This window comes from Chiloscyllium plagiosum, chromosome 7 (genome assembly GCF_004010195.1).
Source record: "Chiloscyllium plagiosum isolate BGI_BamShark_2017 chromosome 7, ASM401019v2, whole genome shotgun sequence".
NCBI lineage: Eukaryota > Metazoa > Chordata > Chondrichthyes > Orectolobiformes > Hemiscylliidae > Chiloscyllium > Chiloscyllium plagiosum.
This window is the reverse complement of record NC_057716.1, coordinates 1011894-1025650: the sequence shown is the minus strand read 5'-3', so window position 1 is coordinate 1025650 and position 13757 is coordinate 1011894. Positions and strand designations below refer to the sequence as shown.

The 13757-nt window shown below is 42.6% G+C and overlaps 2 protein-coding genes across 5 annotated transcripts in view; one reads left to right on the top strand and one right to left on the bottom strand.

Moving 5' to 3' along the window:
• pms1 (PMS1 homolog 1, mismatch repair system component) overlaps positions 1-4201 on the bottom strand; it is a 113717-nt gene extending 109516 nt beyond the window's left edge. For all 3 annotated transcript variants that reach the window (XM_043692840.1, XM_043692842.1, XM_043692841.1), the window contains exon 1: positions 4129-4201. The gene's annotated coding sequence lies outside the window, so the exon portion shown is untranslated. The remainder of the gene's footprint in view (positions 1-4128) is intronic.
• A 105-nt stretch (positions 4202-4306) lies between these two features.
• The window catches only part of ormdl1 (ORMDL sphingolipid biosynthesis regulator 1), a 20786-nt gene continuing 11335 nt past the window's right edge, over positions 4307-13757 (top strand). Inside the window, exons 1-2 of one of the 2 annotated variants that reach the window (XM_043692853.1) lie at positions 4307-4445; positions 11192-11373. In XM_043692853.1, the coding sequence (XP_043548788.1) occupies positions 11200-11373 (174 nt within the window). In that variant the 5' untranslated portion in view covers positions 4307-4445; positions 11192-11199. Of the gene's footprint in view, positions 4611-11191; positions 11374-13757 lie in introns of both variants that reach the window. The other variant, XM_043692854.1, reaches the window with a different exon arrangement.

Here is a 13757-nt window from a genome sequence, read left to right as displayed (position 1 = left end):
AATAACTGCCGTACACAAACTCACTCGCAACACATGATGGATACACTCCAGGTTCACTCCCAGTATCTATGAGTCACAGCTTCTGATGGACACACTCCAGGTTAACTTCCAGTGCCTGCCAGATGTTCTCTGGGTTTCCCCCTCAATCAGAACAAATGTGCTCCAGGCTCACTCTCAGTATCTGATGGATGTGCTCTGGGTTCAACCCCAGTCCTTGATGGACACGCTATGGGCTCACCATCAGTGCTAACTGGACACAGTCCAGACTCACAAAAGTACCTGCAGGGCAAAGACCTGACTCACTTACAGAACACGCTGGATACACAACAGGAGCACTCCTAGTGCCTAGGCAAAAGTAAGGACTGCAGATGCTGGAAACCAGAGTTTAGATCAGAGTGGTGCTGGAAGAGCACAGGAGGTCAGGCAGCATCTGAGGAGCAAGAAAAACGACATTTCGGGCAAAAGCCCTTCATCAGGAATAGAGGTAGGAAGCCCCCAGGGTGGAGAGATAAATGGGGGGTGGGGGTGGTGGAGCTGAGGAGAAGGTAGCAAAGAGTACAATAGGTGAATGGGGGTAGGGTTGGAGGTGATGGGTCAGAGAGGAGGGTGGAGCGGATAGGTGGGAAGGGAGATTGGCAGATAGGACAGGTCATGAGGACAGTGCTGAGCTGGAAGGTTGGAACTGAGGTAAGGTGGGAACTGAGGTAAGGTGGAGGGAGGGGAAATGAGGAAACTGGTGAAGTCCACATTGATGCCCTGGGGTTGAAGTGTTCCGAGGCGGAAGATGAGGCGTCCTTCCTCCAGACGTCGGGTAGTGAGGGAGCAGTGGTGGAGGCGCCCCAGGACCAGCATGTCCTCACAGAGTGGGAGGGGTAGTTGAAATGTTGGGTCACGGGGCGGTGGGGTTGATTGGTGCGGGTGTCCCAGAGATATTCCCGGGAACAACTGCCTCTTCACTTTGATCAAGATCCCTTCGTAGACAGTGAAAATGATTTTCTATGCCTCCAATTTTGGTGTCTTCCGCAAACTTACTAACCATTCCTTCTATATTCTCATCCGAATAATTTATAAAAATGACAAACAAAAGAAGACCCAGAACCAATCCCTGTTGTGCTCTTGTTCAAGAAAGGCTGCAAAGAAAACCTTGGGAACTATAGAACAGTAAGCCTAACATCTGTACTAGATAAGTTATTTCAGAAGATTCTGAGGTAAGATAATATGTGCATTTGGAAAGACAGGGTTTGATTAGGAATAGTCAGCATGGCTTTGTGCGTGGGAGATCATGCCTCACAAATTTGTGAGAGTTCTTTGACAAGGAAGATTGATGAGGGCAGGACGGTAGACGTAATTTATATGGATTTCAGTAAAGCCTTTGATAAGGTTCCACATAGAGTCATAGAGATGTACAGCATGGAAACAGACCCATCGGTCCAACCTGTCCATGCCGACCAGATATACCAACCCAATCTAGTCCCACCTGCCAGCACCCACCCCATATCCCTCCAAACCCTTCCTATTCATATAATCATCCAAATGCCTCTTCAATGTTGCAATTGTACCAGCCTCCATCACATCCTCTGGCAGCTCATTCCATACACGTACCACCCAAAAGTTGCCCCTTAGGTCTCTTTTATATCTTTCCCCTCTCACCCTAAACCTATGCCCTCTATTTGTGGACTCCCCGACCCCAGGGAAAAGACTTTGTCTATTTATCCTATCCATGCCTCTCATTATTTTGTAAACCTCTATAAGGTCACCCCTCAGCCTCCGATGCTCCAGGGAAAACAGCCCCAGCCTGTTCAGCCTCTCCCTGTAGCTCAAATTCTCCAACCCTGGCAACATCCTTGTAAATCTTTTCTGAACCCTTTCAAGTCTCACAACATGGTAGGATGTCCTGGAAGGTTAGATCACATGGAATCCAGGGGGAGATGGCAAATTGTATACACAACTGGCTTGATGGTAGGAAGCAGAGGGTAATAAGGAAGGATGCTTGTTGGACTGGAGAACTGTGATTAGTGGAGTGCCTCACAGGTTGGTGCTGGGCCTATTGCTATTTGCTATCTAGATCAATGATTTGGATGAGATAGTTCAAGGCATGATTACTAAGTTTGCAGATGAAACTAAAATAGGAGGTACCGTGGTCAGTGCTGAAGGCTATCAGAATTTGCAGCAGGACCCTGATCAGCTGGGGAAGTAGACCCAGAAATGGCAAATGGTGTTTAATATAGACAAGTGTGAGATCTTGAATTTTGGAAAGTCAAATCAAGTAGGAGTTTCATGGTGAATGGTAGTGTAGTGGAATAGAAGGACCTTGGAGTTCAGGTGCATAGTTCTCTGAAAGTGGAGTTACAGGTAGGCAGGGCAGTGAAGAAGGGTTTTGCACACTGGCCTTCATCAGTCAGGGCACTGAATATAGAAGTTGAGAAATTATGGGCAGTTGTACAGGACATTGGTGAGACTGCAGTTAGAGTATTGTGTTCAGTTTTTGTCACCTTGCTACAGGAAGGATGTTATCAAGAAATTTACAAGGATGTTGCCTGGACTCAAGGGTCTGAGTTATAGGGAGAGGTTGGACAAGCTAGAACATTTTTCTTTAGACTGTAGGAGACTGAGGTGGGGGATGTTATAGAAATGTATAACATCAGAGACATGGATAGGATGAATGTACTCAGTGTTTTTCCCATGGTTGGGGAATCAAGTTCTAAAGGTCATCAGTTTAAAGTTAGAGGTGAAAGAATAAAAGGGAACCTGAGGGGCAACTTTTTTAAACAAAGGGTGGTATGTATATGAAACGAGCTGCCAGCAGAAGTGGTTGAGGCGGGTACATTAACAACATTTGGATAAATACATGGATTGGAAAGGTTTAGAAGGATATGGGCCAAGTGCAGGGTTAACATTGATAGTCATTTTGGTCGGCATGGACCAGTTTGAGCCAAATGGCCTGCCTCCATGCTGTAGGCCTCTATCTCTAAATACGTGAATGTGTTGAAACATGGCATATGCAAATCAATCTGTATAAAGGTGGGGTTTTGCATTTTTGGTAGAACAAACAAGGGTAGGGCTTATACAATTAATGGTAGGACCTTGGGTAGTGTTGTAGAACAGAAGGACGTAGACGTTCAGGTACATAATTCTTTGAAGTTTGCATCACGTGTAGACAGGGTTGTTAAAAAGACATTTGGCACACTTGCCTTCATTGTTCAGACCTTTTGAGGATAGGAGTTGGGAAGTCATGTTGAGGCTGTACTAGACAACAGTGAGGCCTCTTCTGGAATACTGTGACAATTCTAGTCACCCAGTGAAAGGAAGGATATTATTAAGGTGGGGAGGGTTCAGAAGAGATTTAGCAGGATGTTGCCGAGTATGGAAAGTTTGACTTATAAAGAAAGGCTGGATAAGCTGGGATTTCTTTTCACTGGAGCATAGGAGGTTGAGAAGAGACTTGATAGAAGTTTATAAAATAATGAGGGGTATAGATAGAATCAATGCAAGTTGTCTTTTCCCTAGGATGGGGGATTTCAAGACTCAGGGGCACAGCTTTTGGGTGAGAGGAGAGTGATTTATTAAAAAGACATGGGGACAAATCTTTTACACCAGAGGGTGGTTCGCATGTGAAATGAATTTCCCGAGGACTGGTGGATGTGGGTACAATTACAACATTGAAAAGACATTTGGATAAGTACATGAATAGGAAAGGTTTGAAGGGATGTGGGCCAGGTGCAGGCTAGTTTAGTTTGGGATTATGATCGACTTGGACTGGTTGGACCATAGGTAAAAACAAGGACTGCAGATGCTGGAAACCAGAATCTGGATTAGAGTGGTGCTGGAAAAGCACAGCAGGTCAGGCAGCATCCGAGGAGCAGGAAAATCGACGTTTCGGGCAAAAGCCTTTCATCAGGAATAGAGGCCGTGCTCTGTGACTCTATTATCCACTCCCAGACCTGGATGGATACACAGGGCTCACTCCCAGTCCCGAGTAGACATGCTCCAGGTTAACTGCAAATAACAGCTTGACATAATTTAGGATATATCCCAGGTGCCCACAGGGCACACAGTCACTGCTGGGCACATTGTGGGTTTACACTCATTATTACATGGTGCATTCACTCCGTTCTTACTCATGGTTACCTGGTATGTCCACTCCGAAAACCCGCTGCTGCCATCCGCTCGTCGCGCGCCTCCACCGTTGGAGGAAGCCCCGCCCCCCAGCTCGCGCAGACTAGTCGCTGGTTGGATGTCCCCGGCGGTCGTGTCTGTCACTCAGGTGACGTGGCGTAACTTCCGTTGGCGCTTCTGTTTCCATCTATCTACCTGGAAGCTGGGTCCGAGGCCGTGGGGTGTATGACTTTGAGCTGGGGACATCGCTGCGGTAGTGACCACCCAAAATTGAGCTGCCTGCATCACCCTCACTCCTGCCTGTCTTCTCCCGGTGATTTCTGGGCTCTGTGAGTCCCCTTTTTTGTTTCCCCCGTTGTTCTTCGTGGCCTTTTGTTTATGGCTGCCTTCCCCTTTCAACATAAGCCGCTGGTCTGATTGCAGGTTGCATAAGGTTTTAGCGGCTTTAAAGTCGGCGTTGTTGGGTTAGTTTGATCGTCAGCTTCGTATATTAGGTAATGAATGTCATAATCTAATTGCATAGCCAATGATGACAAAATTCTGTATTGAGGTAGACATAAGTATTTATTTTATTTCCCTCCTGACAATGATATCGGAAGTACAGTACAGTTGGCAAGATGTCAGATCAGCCGTAGACTGTGATCGTATTTCAGATTGATGGGAGTTTCCTTTTCGCTTAAACAGTAAAAGTGTAGACACAAACAACACAACTTGCCTTTTTTGTTCTAGATTTTGGGGACGTGTGGCTGTTGGATGGCCTTTTAAAATTTATTTTTTAAGAATTGCCAACTCTTTTTGCTTTGGATGTTTGTGAATCTACGTAGTTCGGTACCTTTTTAAGATTTTAAAATCTTTAACCGGAGTCTGGAACATGAAATCAGTTTAAGTTTTTGGGAGGGAGTGCAGATTTTACTTTTACAAGACGCAATGATATCATTTGGAGTCTGGATTAAGCAGTATTTCTGCAATAATACAACACTAAACAATAAATGTGAAGGCATTAATAACTGTAGTGTAATAGCAGTTATAACTGAACTGTGTACGTTTAGACTTGAAAGTTAAAACGCCTCATCCAAACCATTTGAGGAAAAAAGTGGTGCAGCTGCGTTATTAAAGAGCTATTAGGTAATGTTCTGTGTGTTAAGCTATTCTACCAAGCATTGAAAATGAGAGGGAGAGGAAAGAAATGAAATCACATTTGTGCATTTCTCAACTTAAGGATAACCTGAAGTGCTGCCTACACAGAGATACTTTGAAAATCCATCAACTGTTGTAGATATTTTCTATATCAACCTGTTCAGAGATGTTATCAGTGACAAAGAAGATTAGATTAGATTCCCTACAGTGTGGAAACAGGCCATTTGGCCCAACCAGTCTACACCGACCCTCCGAAGAGTAACACACCCAGTTCCATTCCTCTTCTGACTGATGCTGATGAAGCCATAGAGTCATAGAGATGTACAGCATAGAAACAGATCCTTTGGTCCAACCCGTCCATGCCAACCAGATATCCCAACCCAATCTTGGTAGATTTTGTCTATATGGATTTCAAGGCATTTTACAGGTAGACTGGTTAGCAAGGTTACATAGCATGGAATCCAGGGTGAGCTAGCTATTTGGATACAAATTTAGCTTGAAAGATGGACAGTCAGGAGTCACATGACACCAGGTTGTAGTCTGACAAATTTATTTGAAATTACAAGCTTTCGAAGCATAGCCCTTTTGTCAAGTGAAGTGAGAGGGAAGCGCACAACACAATTTATGGGCAGATAATTATCTCTCTGCATCATTTAACTAGATTATAGGTCTTCTCTTTGGTGGTTGTTCAGCTACTGGCACTTTACTCACAGAGTCTAACACTCTCTTTGGTCACCTGCAGAGACGTATTATTTGACACTCTACTCACACCAATTGTGTGATCTTTTAATATCTCTGCCCATACATTTTGTGTTCTGTGTGCTTCCATCGCATTTCACCTGACAAAGGGACTACACTCGTAAAGCTTGTGATTTCAAATAAATCTAGTGTCATGTGACACCCCAACCCAACACCAGCATCTCCACATTTTGGAGGGTGGTTTTGGACTGGAGGCCTGTGACCAGCAATGTGTTGCAAGGATCATTGCTGGTCCAGTGCTTTTTGTCATTTATGCAAAATGATTTGGCTGTGAATATGAGAGCAATGGTTAGTAAGTTTGCAGATAACACCAGAATTGGTGGTGTACTGGACAGTAAAAACTGAGTACAGTGGGGCGATAGGCTGATAAATGTGAGCTGTTGCATTTTGGTAAGGCAAATCAGGGCAGGATGTATACACTTAATGGTAGATTCTGCTAAACAACTCCCTCCTTGAAGATGGAGTCGTAGGTAGACAGTGTAATGAAGAAGGCATTTGGTAAGCTTGCCTTTATTGTTCAGTGCATTTGAGTACAGGAGTTGAGATATTATGCTGTGGCTATACAGGACATTGGTTAAGCCACTTTTGGCATACTGAGTTCAATTCTGGCCTCCCTGCTATAGAAAAGATGTTCAAAATTTGAAGGGTTCAGAAAAGATTCACAAGGATGTTCCTGGGTTGGAGGGCTTGAGCTATAAGGACAGGCTGAGGCAATTTTCCCAGGAGTGTCCATGGCTAGGGGTGGCCTTAGAGGATTATAAAATCATTAAGATAGGTTAAATAGCCAAGGTATTTTTCCCAGGGTAGGGGAGTTCAAAACAGGAGGGCATAGGTTTAAGGTGAGAGGGGAAAGATTTAAAGGGGACCCAAGGGACAACTTTTTCATGGAGAGGATAGTGTGTATATGGAATGACCTGTCAGAGGAAGTGGTGGCGGGTGGTAAAATTACAACATTTAAAAGGCATCTGGATGGATACATGAATAGGAAAGGTTTAGAGGGATATGGGGTAAATGCTGGCAAATGGGACTAGATTAATTTAAGATATTTGGTCAGTGTGGACAGGTTGTACTGAAGGGTATGTTTCTGTGCTGTAGAGCTATGACTGTGACCTCTGGAGCAGATGGGTCTTGAATCTCTGTCTCCTGGCTCAGAGTTAGATACACCAAGCATCCACTGTTGCAATGTAGAATATTTGAGCAGCGAATCTGTGCATAGCAATGAAGCAATGACAAGATGATACGTTTTGTTGTGTTGATTGAGGGATAAATCCTAGCCAGGGCACTGAACGAACTCGGTCTTTGAGTAGTGCCACGAAATGGGCTCAAAGTTCAGTGTCAGCTGAAATAGTTTTTCACAGTGGAACACATTACCTCACTGAGATGTCAACCTACTTTATGTACTAAAGTCTCAGATGGTGGACTTCAACCCATAACATTCTGATTGGGAAATGAGTTTTCAATCACCGACCCAAGGCTATCATTAACAATAAACTTTGATATATACCAGAATAACAGGGCAATGACATCAGGTGAAATCTCAATTTAAAACAGGGTAAAGATAATTTAGGTGATTAATAAAGGACTGAAAGGATATGTTGACAGCTGAAGTAAGGTCAGGGGCTGCTGGTGGTATTGAAGTTTTAAGTTAGGAGTACAGTTTTCATTTCAGGTCATTAACCTCATCTGACAAAGTGAGAAATTTACTTCCCAGAATCAAACAGCGAAAGTCGATGCTGGTAAGATAACTGGAAGTAGTTAGATTCAATGTAAAATTGAAGAAAGGCTAGTAAGATGATGCTAGCCTGGGAAAGGGTAAAGTTCAGTCCCAACCTAACCCATTTAGTAACCTTTCCATCAAATTAACTGAATGTTGCTGGGAAATCATAGAAAAATTACAGCACAGATTGGGGCGATTTAACCTGTCAAGTCTGTGCAGTGTTTCTGCAAGAGCAATTCAGGTAGCACCACTGTCCCACCCTTCTTTATAGCCCTGCATTTTATTTTCCTCTAACTCCCATTGAAAGTTTTGATTTAATGTGATATCACCTCCTTACTGCTAGATTATCATAAATTTTTGTGAAACAAACAGTTTCCTCATTTCAGTTTTGGTTCTTTTCTCAATTAATCTCCTTTGATCTGTTCTCTAGTCCTTGATCCCTCACGATTTTGAACAGTTTTCTCAAATCTCCTTGTTTCCTCCTCCCCAAGGAAACAAATGCCAGGTTCTCCAATCTATTCACATAACTAAATTTCCTTACACCTAAAATCATTGCAAGTGTGGAAAAATACAGAGTAGACATAATGGACAGCTTTTCTTATCAAAAGAATGTGACTAATAAGATCTTGTGAGGATCTTAACTTTCAACAGAAAGTCTGTAGTTGGGGACTCATAGAATAGAATGGCACGGTGCCTCAGTGGTTAGCACTGCGGTCTCACAGCGCCAGAGACCCGTGTTCGATTCCAGCCTCTGGTGACTGTGTGGAATTTGCACATTCTCCCCGTGTCTGCAAATATCACACTTCCTTCTGAGTGCTCTGGTTTTCCTCCTGCAATACAAAGATGTGTAGGTTAGGTGAATTGGCTATGCTAAATTGCTCAGTGTTCAGGGATGTGTGGGTTAGGGGTAAATGTAGAGGAATGAGTTTGGGTGGGATACTCTTCAGAGGGTTGGTGTTGACTTGTCAGGCCAAAGGGTCTGTTTCCATACTGTAGGGATTCTATTCTATGAAGTGATGAGAGGGTATGATTAAGAGAGAGAGGGCCAAACTATTTCAGGAGCGGCTTACGAAATGTTTCTTTATACAGAGGGTGATAGAAGTTTGGAACTCATCTTCAAAGAGCAATTAATACTGTCAAACGTTCTTTTATACCACTGGCAAACAAAAAAAACGTATACAGGACCAAGACCAGTATATGGGGTTGGGTCAAATCAATCATGTCTAACAACTTGCTTTTCTTCCTTACTGTGTCTTTTAAGTCATGGTAGAATTGAACATTATAGTGTAGTTGGAAGAAGATCATAAGACACAGAAGCTGAAGTGTGATATTTGATCTGTCAAGTCTACTCCACCATTCAATGGGATTACAGCTGATCTGACCAACCTCAACTCCTTTTCCTTTCTTTTCCCTATGACTGATTAAAAATCTGTCTATCTCAGTTTTGAATATACTTAATGACCCAGCTTCTGCAGCCAGTTGCGATAAAGAAATCTACAGATTCTCTACCCTCAGACAAGAAATTCCTCCTTATCTGTGTTTTAAATGTGCTACCTCTTATTCTAAGATAATGCCCTCTGGTCCTAGACTCTTCAACAAGGGAAAACAACCTTTCTGCATCCTCTAAAAATCTTGTATGTTTCAGTAAGATCACCGCTCATTCTTCTGCCTACTCAACCTCTCATCATAAGACAGTCCCTCTATATCTGCTATCAGCCTAGTGAACCTTCTCTCAACTGCCTCTAATGCTGTTGTTTCTCTTGGTTGGTGGGTGAGGAACAATGAAGTTAAAAGCCTCAGGAAGATGTACTTAAGTTCATCTGGTAGGACCAATTTTAAGTGTGGTGGTTATACATTTTGAAGAAAGCAAAGTGGCAGCATACATTCAGTGTAGTGAGGCTGATGAATGCAGATGAACATTGGGATGTAGGTGTTCCATGTGCATAACGACTTTCAGTTTCAGGGAGATTAAACCAAACATTTGGCTGGCACATTGGGTTTTATAGGTAGGAATATACATGAATGAAAGTAAATCTGAACATTTTTGAACAAGTTAGATTGCTCTGAGCAGTTATAGAAAATACATTTTAAGCCTTAGAGTATGTATAGTAAAAATATCAAGGTGCTCTGGTTGCAGTGTCAGATCAGGGTTATTAATTTAAAATTAAACCAAAGTGATGATAGAGGTTATAAGAAATACCTTTATGCAATAAGTCTTTGGAATGTGGAATTCTTTGTCATAGCACGGAGAACATTGCTTTCTTTCATAGAAAAAACAAGACAAACATTGGCGGCAAAACAAAAATTATGTTGGAGACAAAACAGGGCAGTAGGATTGGCTTTGAATTGTTCTCACAAGGATCCAAGATGAAAGAGTGGCTCAAATCACCTTTTGCTGTACGGTTTGCTTTTCCTCATCACGTCAGTTCTCAAATTTTGCATTTCACTGGATCAATAACATGCAATATCAGGTAAATTATGGCTTCCTAAAAAATGCATAGCTTGCACAATTTACATCAAGATATCAGTATGCCTTGCAGCATTGGACATAGTATTTCACAGTTATATTAAAACATCATTAGTGAAAAGTCCTAGGATTTTTATTTCTATGCCACAAATATTCTGTGTGCATTCATAAACTTTGGGGGTAACAATGTTGCCAGTTATAATGCAGTGGTAATGGAATGAACTAATAAACCACAGACCATGGGTGCTTGGACTCCTCATGGCAGCTGACATTTAAATTTACAGTAATTAATAAAATGTGGAACTGAAAGCTGGTCTCAATGAAGGTGACCATGAAATTGCCAATTGTTAGAAAAACCCATCTGATTCATTAATTTCCTTTTGAGGAAGAAAATTTGCTATCTTTACCGGATCTGGCCTACATGTTATGTCATTGATTCTTGACTCCCTTCTGATATCTCCTAGCAAACTATTCATTTCAAGGGAAATTAAGGATGGATAGTGGATGTTGACCTTGTTAATGACATCATCCAATGATTTAGAATTCCTACAGTGTGGAAATAGGCCCTTCGGCCCAACAAGTCCACACCGATCCTCTGAAGAGTATCACACCCAGACCCATTACCCTACTGCTCTACGTTTATCCCTGACGAGTGCACCTAACTGTTAAAATACAGATTTGAGACAGCTCAGGGAATCCCTTGTGGACTCAGACCTGTAGTGCACCTAACCAACACATCCCTGAACATTATGGGCAATTTAGCGTTGTCAGTTCATCTAACCTGCACATTTTTGGAATGAATTACAAAAATGAGAATGGATAGGAAGAAAGAGTGGTTTAAAAATTGAGGGAACTCCTACCAATTGGATCCTGTACAGCATTAGTCCTTTTAAGTATCTTAACAAATTGAGGCTTTCAACTATTAAGTCCTTTGTCTGATTCAAATAAATATAAATACTTTATTTCAAGGAATTCTTTTTTTTAAATGCTTGCAGGTATAAAGATGAATGTTGGTGTTGCACACAGTGAAGTGAATCCTAACACAAGAGTAATGAACAGCCGTGGAATATGGCTGACATATGCACTTGGTGTTGGAATGCTTCATATCGTACTCTTGAGCATTCCTTTCTTCACTGTTCCTGTTGTGTGGACTTTAACAAACGTAATTCACAACTTGGTGAGTAACTGACCCTTATGCTATTGTTTTATATGTCCATGGCACTTGTTATAAAGATCATTTCATAGAAATTATTACTAATGTCCAAGAATCAAATTCTGACAGACCTAATGTAATGCGTTTTCCTTCAAAGTTTGGTTGGAAAGGATTCACAATCCTTTAGACATGAGGTAAAATAATAAGCAAAACACCTACTTAACACTTGATGCGCAAATGGGGAAAGCCTACACAGTTGAATTCAGTAACTACAGCCAAATGTGATTGTTATAAGATTTGGATGATTATTTGTAGTTGGAGATAAATAATTTGTGCCATTTTATTTTTGAAGTTGCTCTGAATCAAATTTTGATTATTTATTTGAAATAATTAATTAATATAGCCATGGACAGGAATAAATGCATTTATTGTTTTGGAATAATGCTTGTTGAAAGTGTTATGGACCAAACCAAATCCCCGCAAAATATATTAAGACGACAGTCTAGACCCTAGCGTTTTTTGTTATTTTAAAGGCATTGTGTTCCGGGTGCAGTTTGATTGGTAAAACTACCAGGCTTAACACACAACACATTTTATTCACACACTATAATTAAAATGCAGAAAATTTAAAATAATTGGCTTAACTGTAACTATTGAAATGTTTGACAAAATAATATTAACTACTATAATTAACATTTCCAATATAGTAATATGCCATAAACACACCCTTAGCAAAGTCAAATTCAGTAAAATATGCAATTCTCTTGCATGCAATTTTAATAGCTGGAAGAAAACCCCAAACATTTTAGCTGTAACAGAGGAATTAGAGCTTCTAAAGTGCTTCAAGATCCCAGCAACCACTCCTGGATGATAAAACTAGGGGGGAAAATCCTGGTTCTGTGGGTGTTTGACCCATCCATTTCAGTTGTTTCTATTGTTCCAACATTTCTGGGGGATAAAACGTTCAATTAGTTAGTGTTTTAAAATTTTGTTTTACATTTTCAAGTCAAATTAGGAAGTACTTGTCTCCACATTTCTTTCTACTTAGTTAAGATGATCAAGCTAAAGACTTTTAGCTGAAACATGGCAAGCCCAACAAGCGAGGTAACAATTCTGGATTTAACTTTATGAAACGTAGTTTGAAGGGTATTGGGGATAGCATTTTGGTGGTGATCACAATTCAAATAGACTTATTGTTTTTATGGATTAGTGGTGCTGGAGGAGCACAGCAATTCAGGCAGCATCCGAGGAGCAGTAAAATCGACGTTTCGGGCAAAAGCCCTTCATCAGGAATAAAGGCAGAGAGCCTGAAGCGTGGAGAAATAAGCTAGAGGAGGGTGGGAGTGGGGAGAAAGTAGCATAGAGTACAATAAGTGAATGGGGGAGGGGATGAAGTTAATAGGTCGGGGGTGGGGAGAGGGTGGAGTGGATAGGTGGAAAAGGAGATGGGCAGGTAGGACAAGTCATGGGGACAGTGCTGAGCTGGAAGTTTGGAACTAGGGTAAGGTGGGGGAAGGGAAAATGAGGAAACTGTTGAAGTCCACATTGATGCCCTGGGTTGAAGTGTTCCGAGGCAGTAGATGAGGCGTTCTTCCTCCAGGCGTCTGGTGGTGAGGGAGCGGCGGTGAAGGAGGCCCAGGACCTCCATGTCCTCGGCAGAATGGGAGGGGGAGTTGAAATGTTGCGCCACATGGCAGTGTGGTTGATTGGTGCGGGTGTCCCGGAGATGTTCCCTAAAGCGCTCTGCTAGGAGGCGCCCAGTCTCCCCAATGTAGAGGAGAGCATCGGGAGCAACGGATACAATAAATGATATTGGTGGATGTGCAGGTAAAACTTTGGATGTGGAAGGCTCCTTTAGGGCCTTGGATGGAGGTGAGGGAGGAGGTGTGGGCACAAGTTTTGCAGTTCCTGCGGTGGCAGGGGAAGGTGCTATGATGGGAGGGTGGGTTGGAGGGGGGTGTGGACCTGACCAGGTAGTCACGGAGGGAATGGTCTTTGCGGAAGGCAGAAAGGAGTGGGGAGGGAAATATATCCCTGGTGGTGGGATCTTTCTGGAGGTGGCGGAAATGTCGGTGGATGATTTGGTTTATGCGAAGGTTGGTAGTGTGGAAGGTGAGCACCAGGGGTGTTCTGTCCTGGTTACGGTTGGAGGGGTGGGGTCTGAGGGCGGAGGTGCGGGATGTAGATGAGATGCGTTGGAGGGCATCTTTAACCACGTGGGAAGGGAAATTGCGGTCTCTAAAGAAGGAGGCCATCTGGTGTGTTCTGTGGTGGAACTGGTCCTCCGAGGAGCAGATACAGCGGAGGCGGAGGAATTGGGAATACGGGATGGCATTTTTGCAAGAGGTAGGGTGAGAAGAGGTGTAATCCAGGTAGCTGTGGGAGTCAGTGGGTTTGTAAAAAATGTC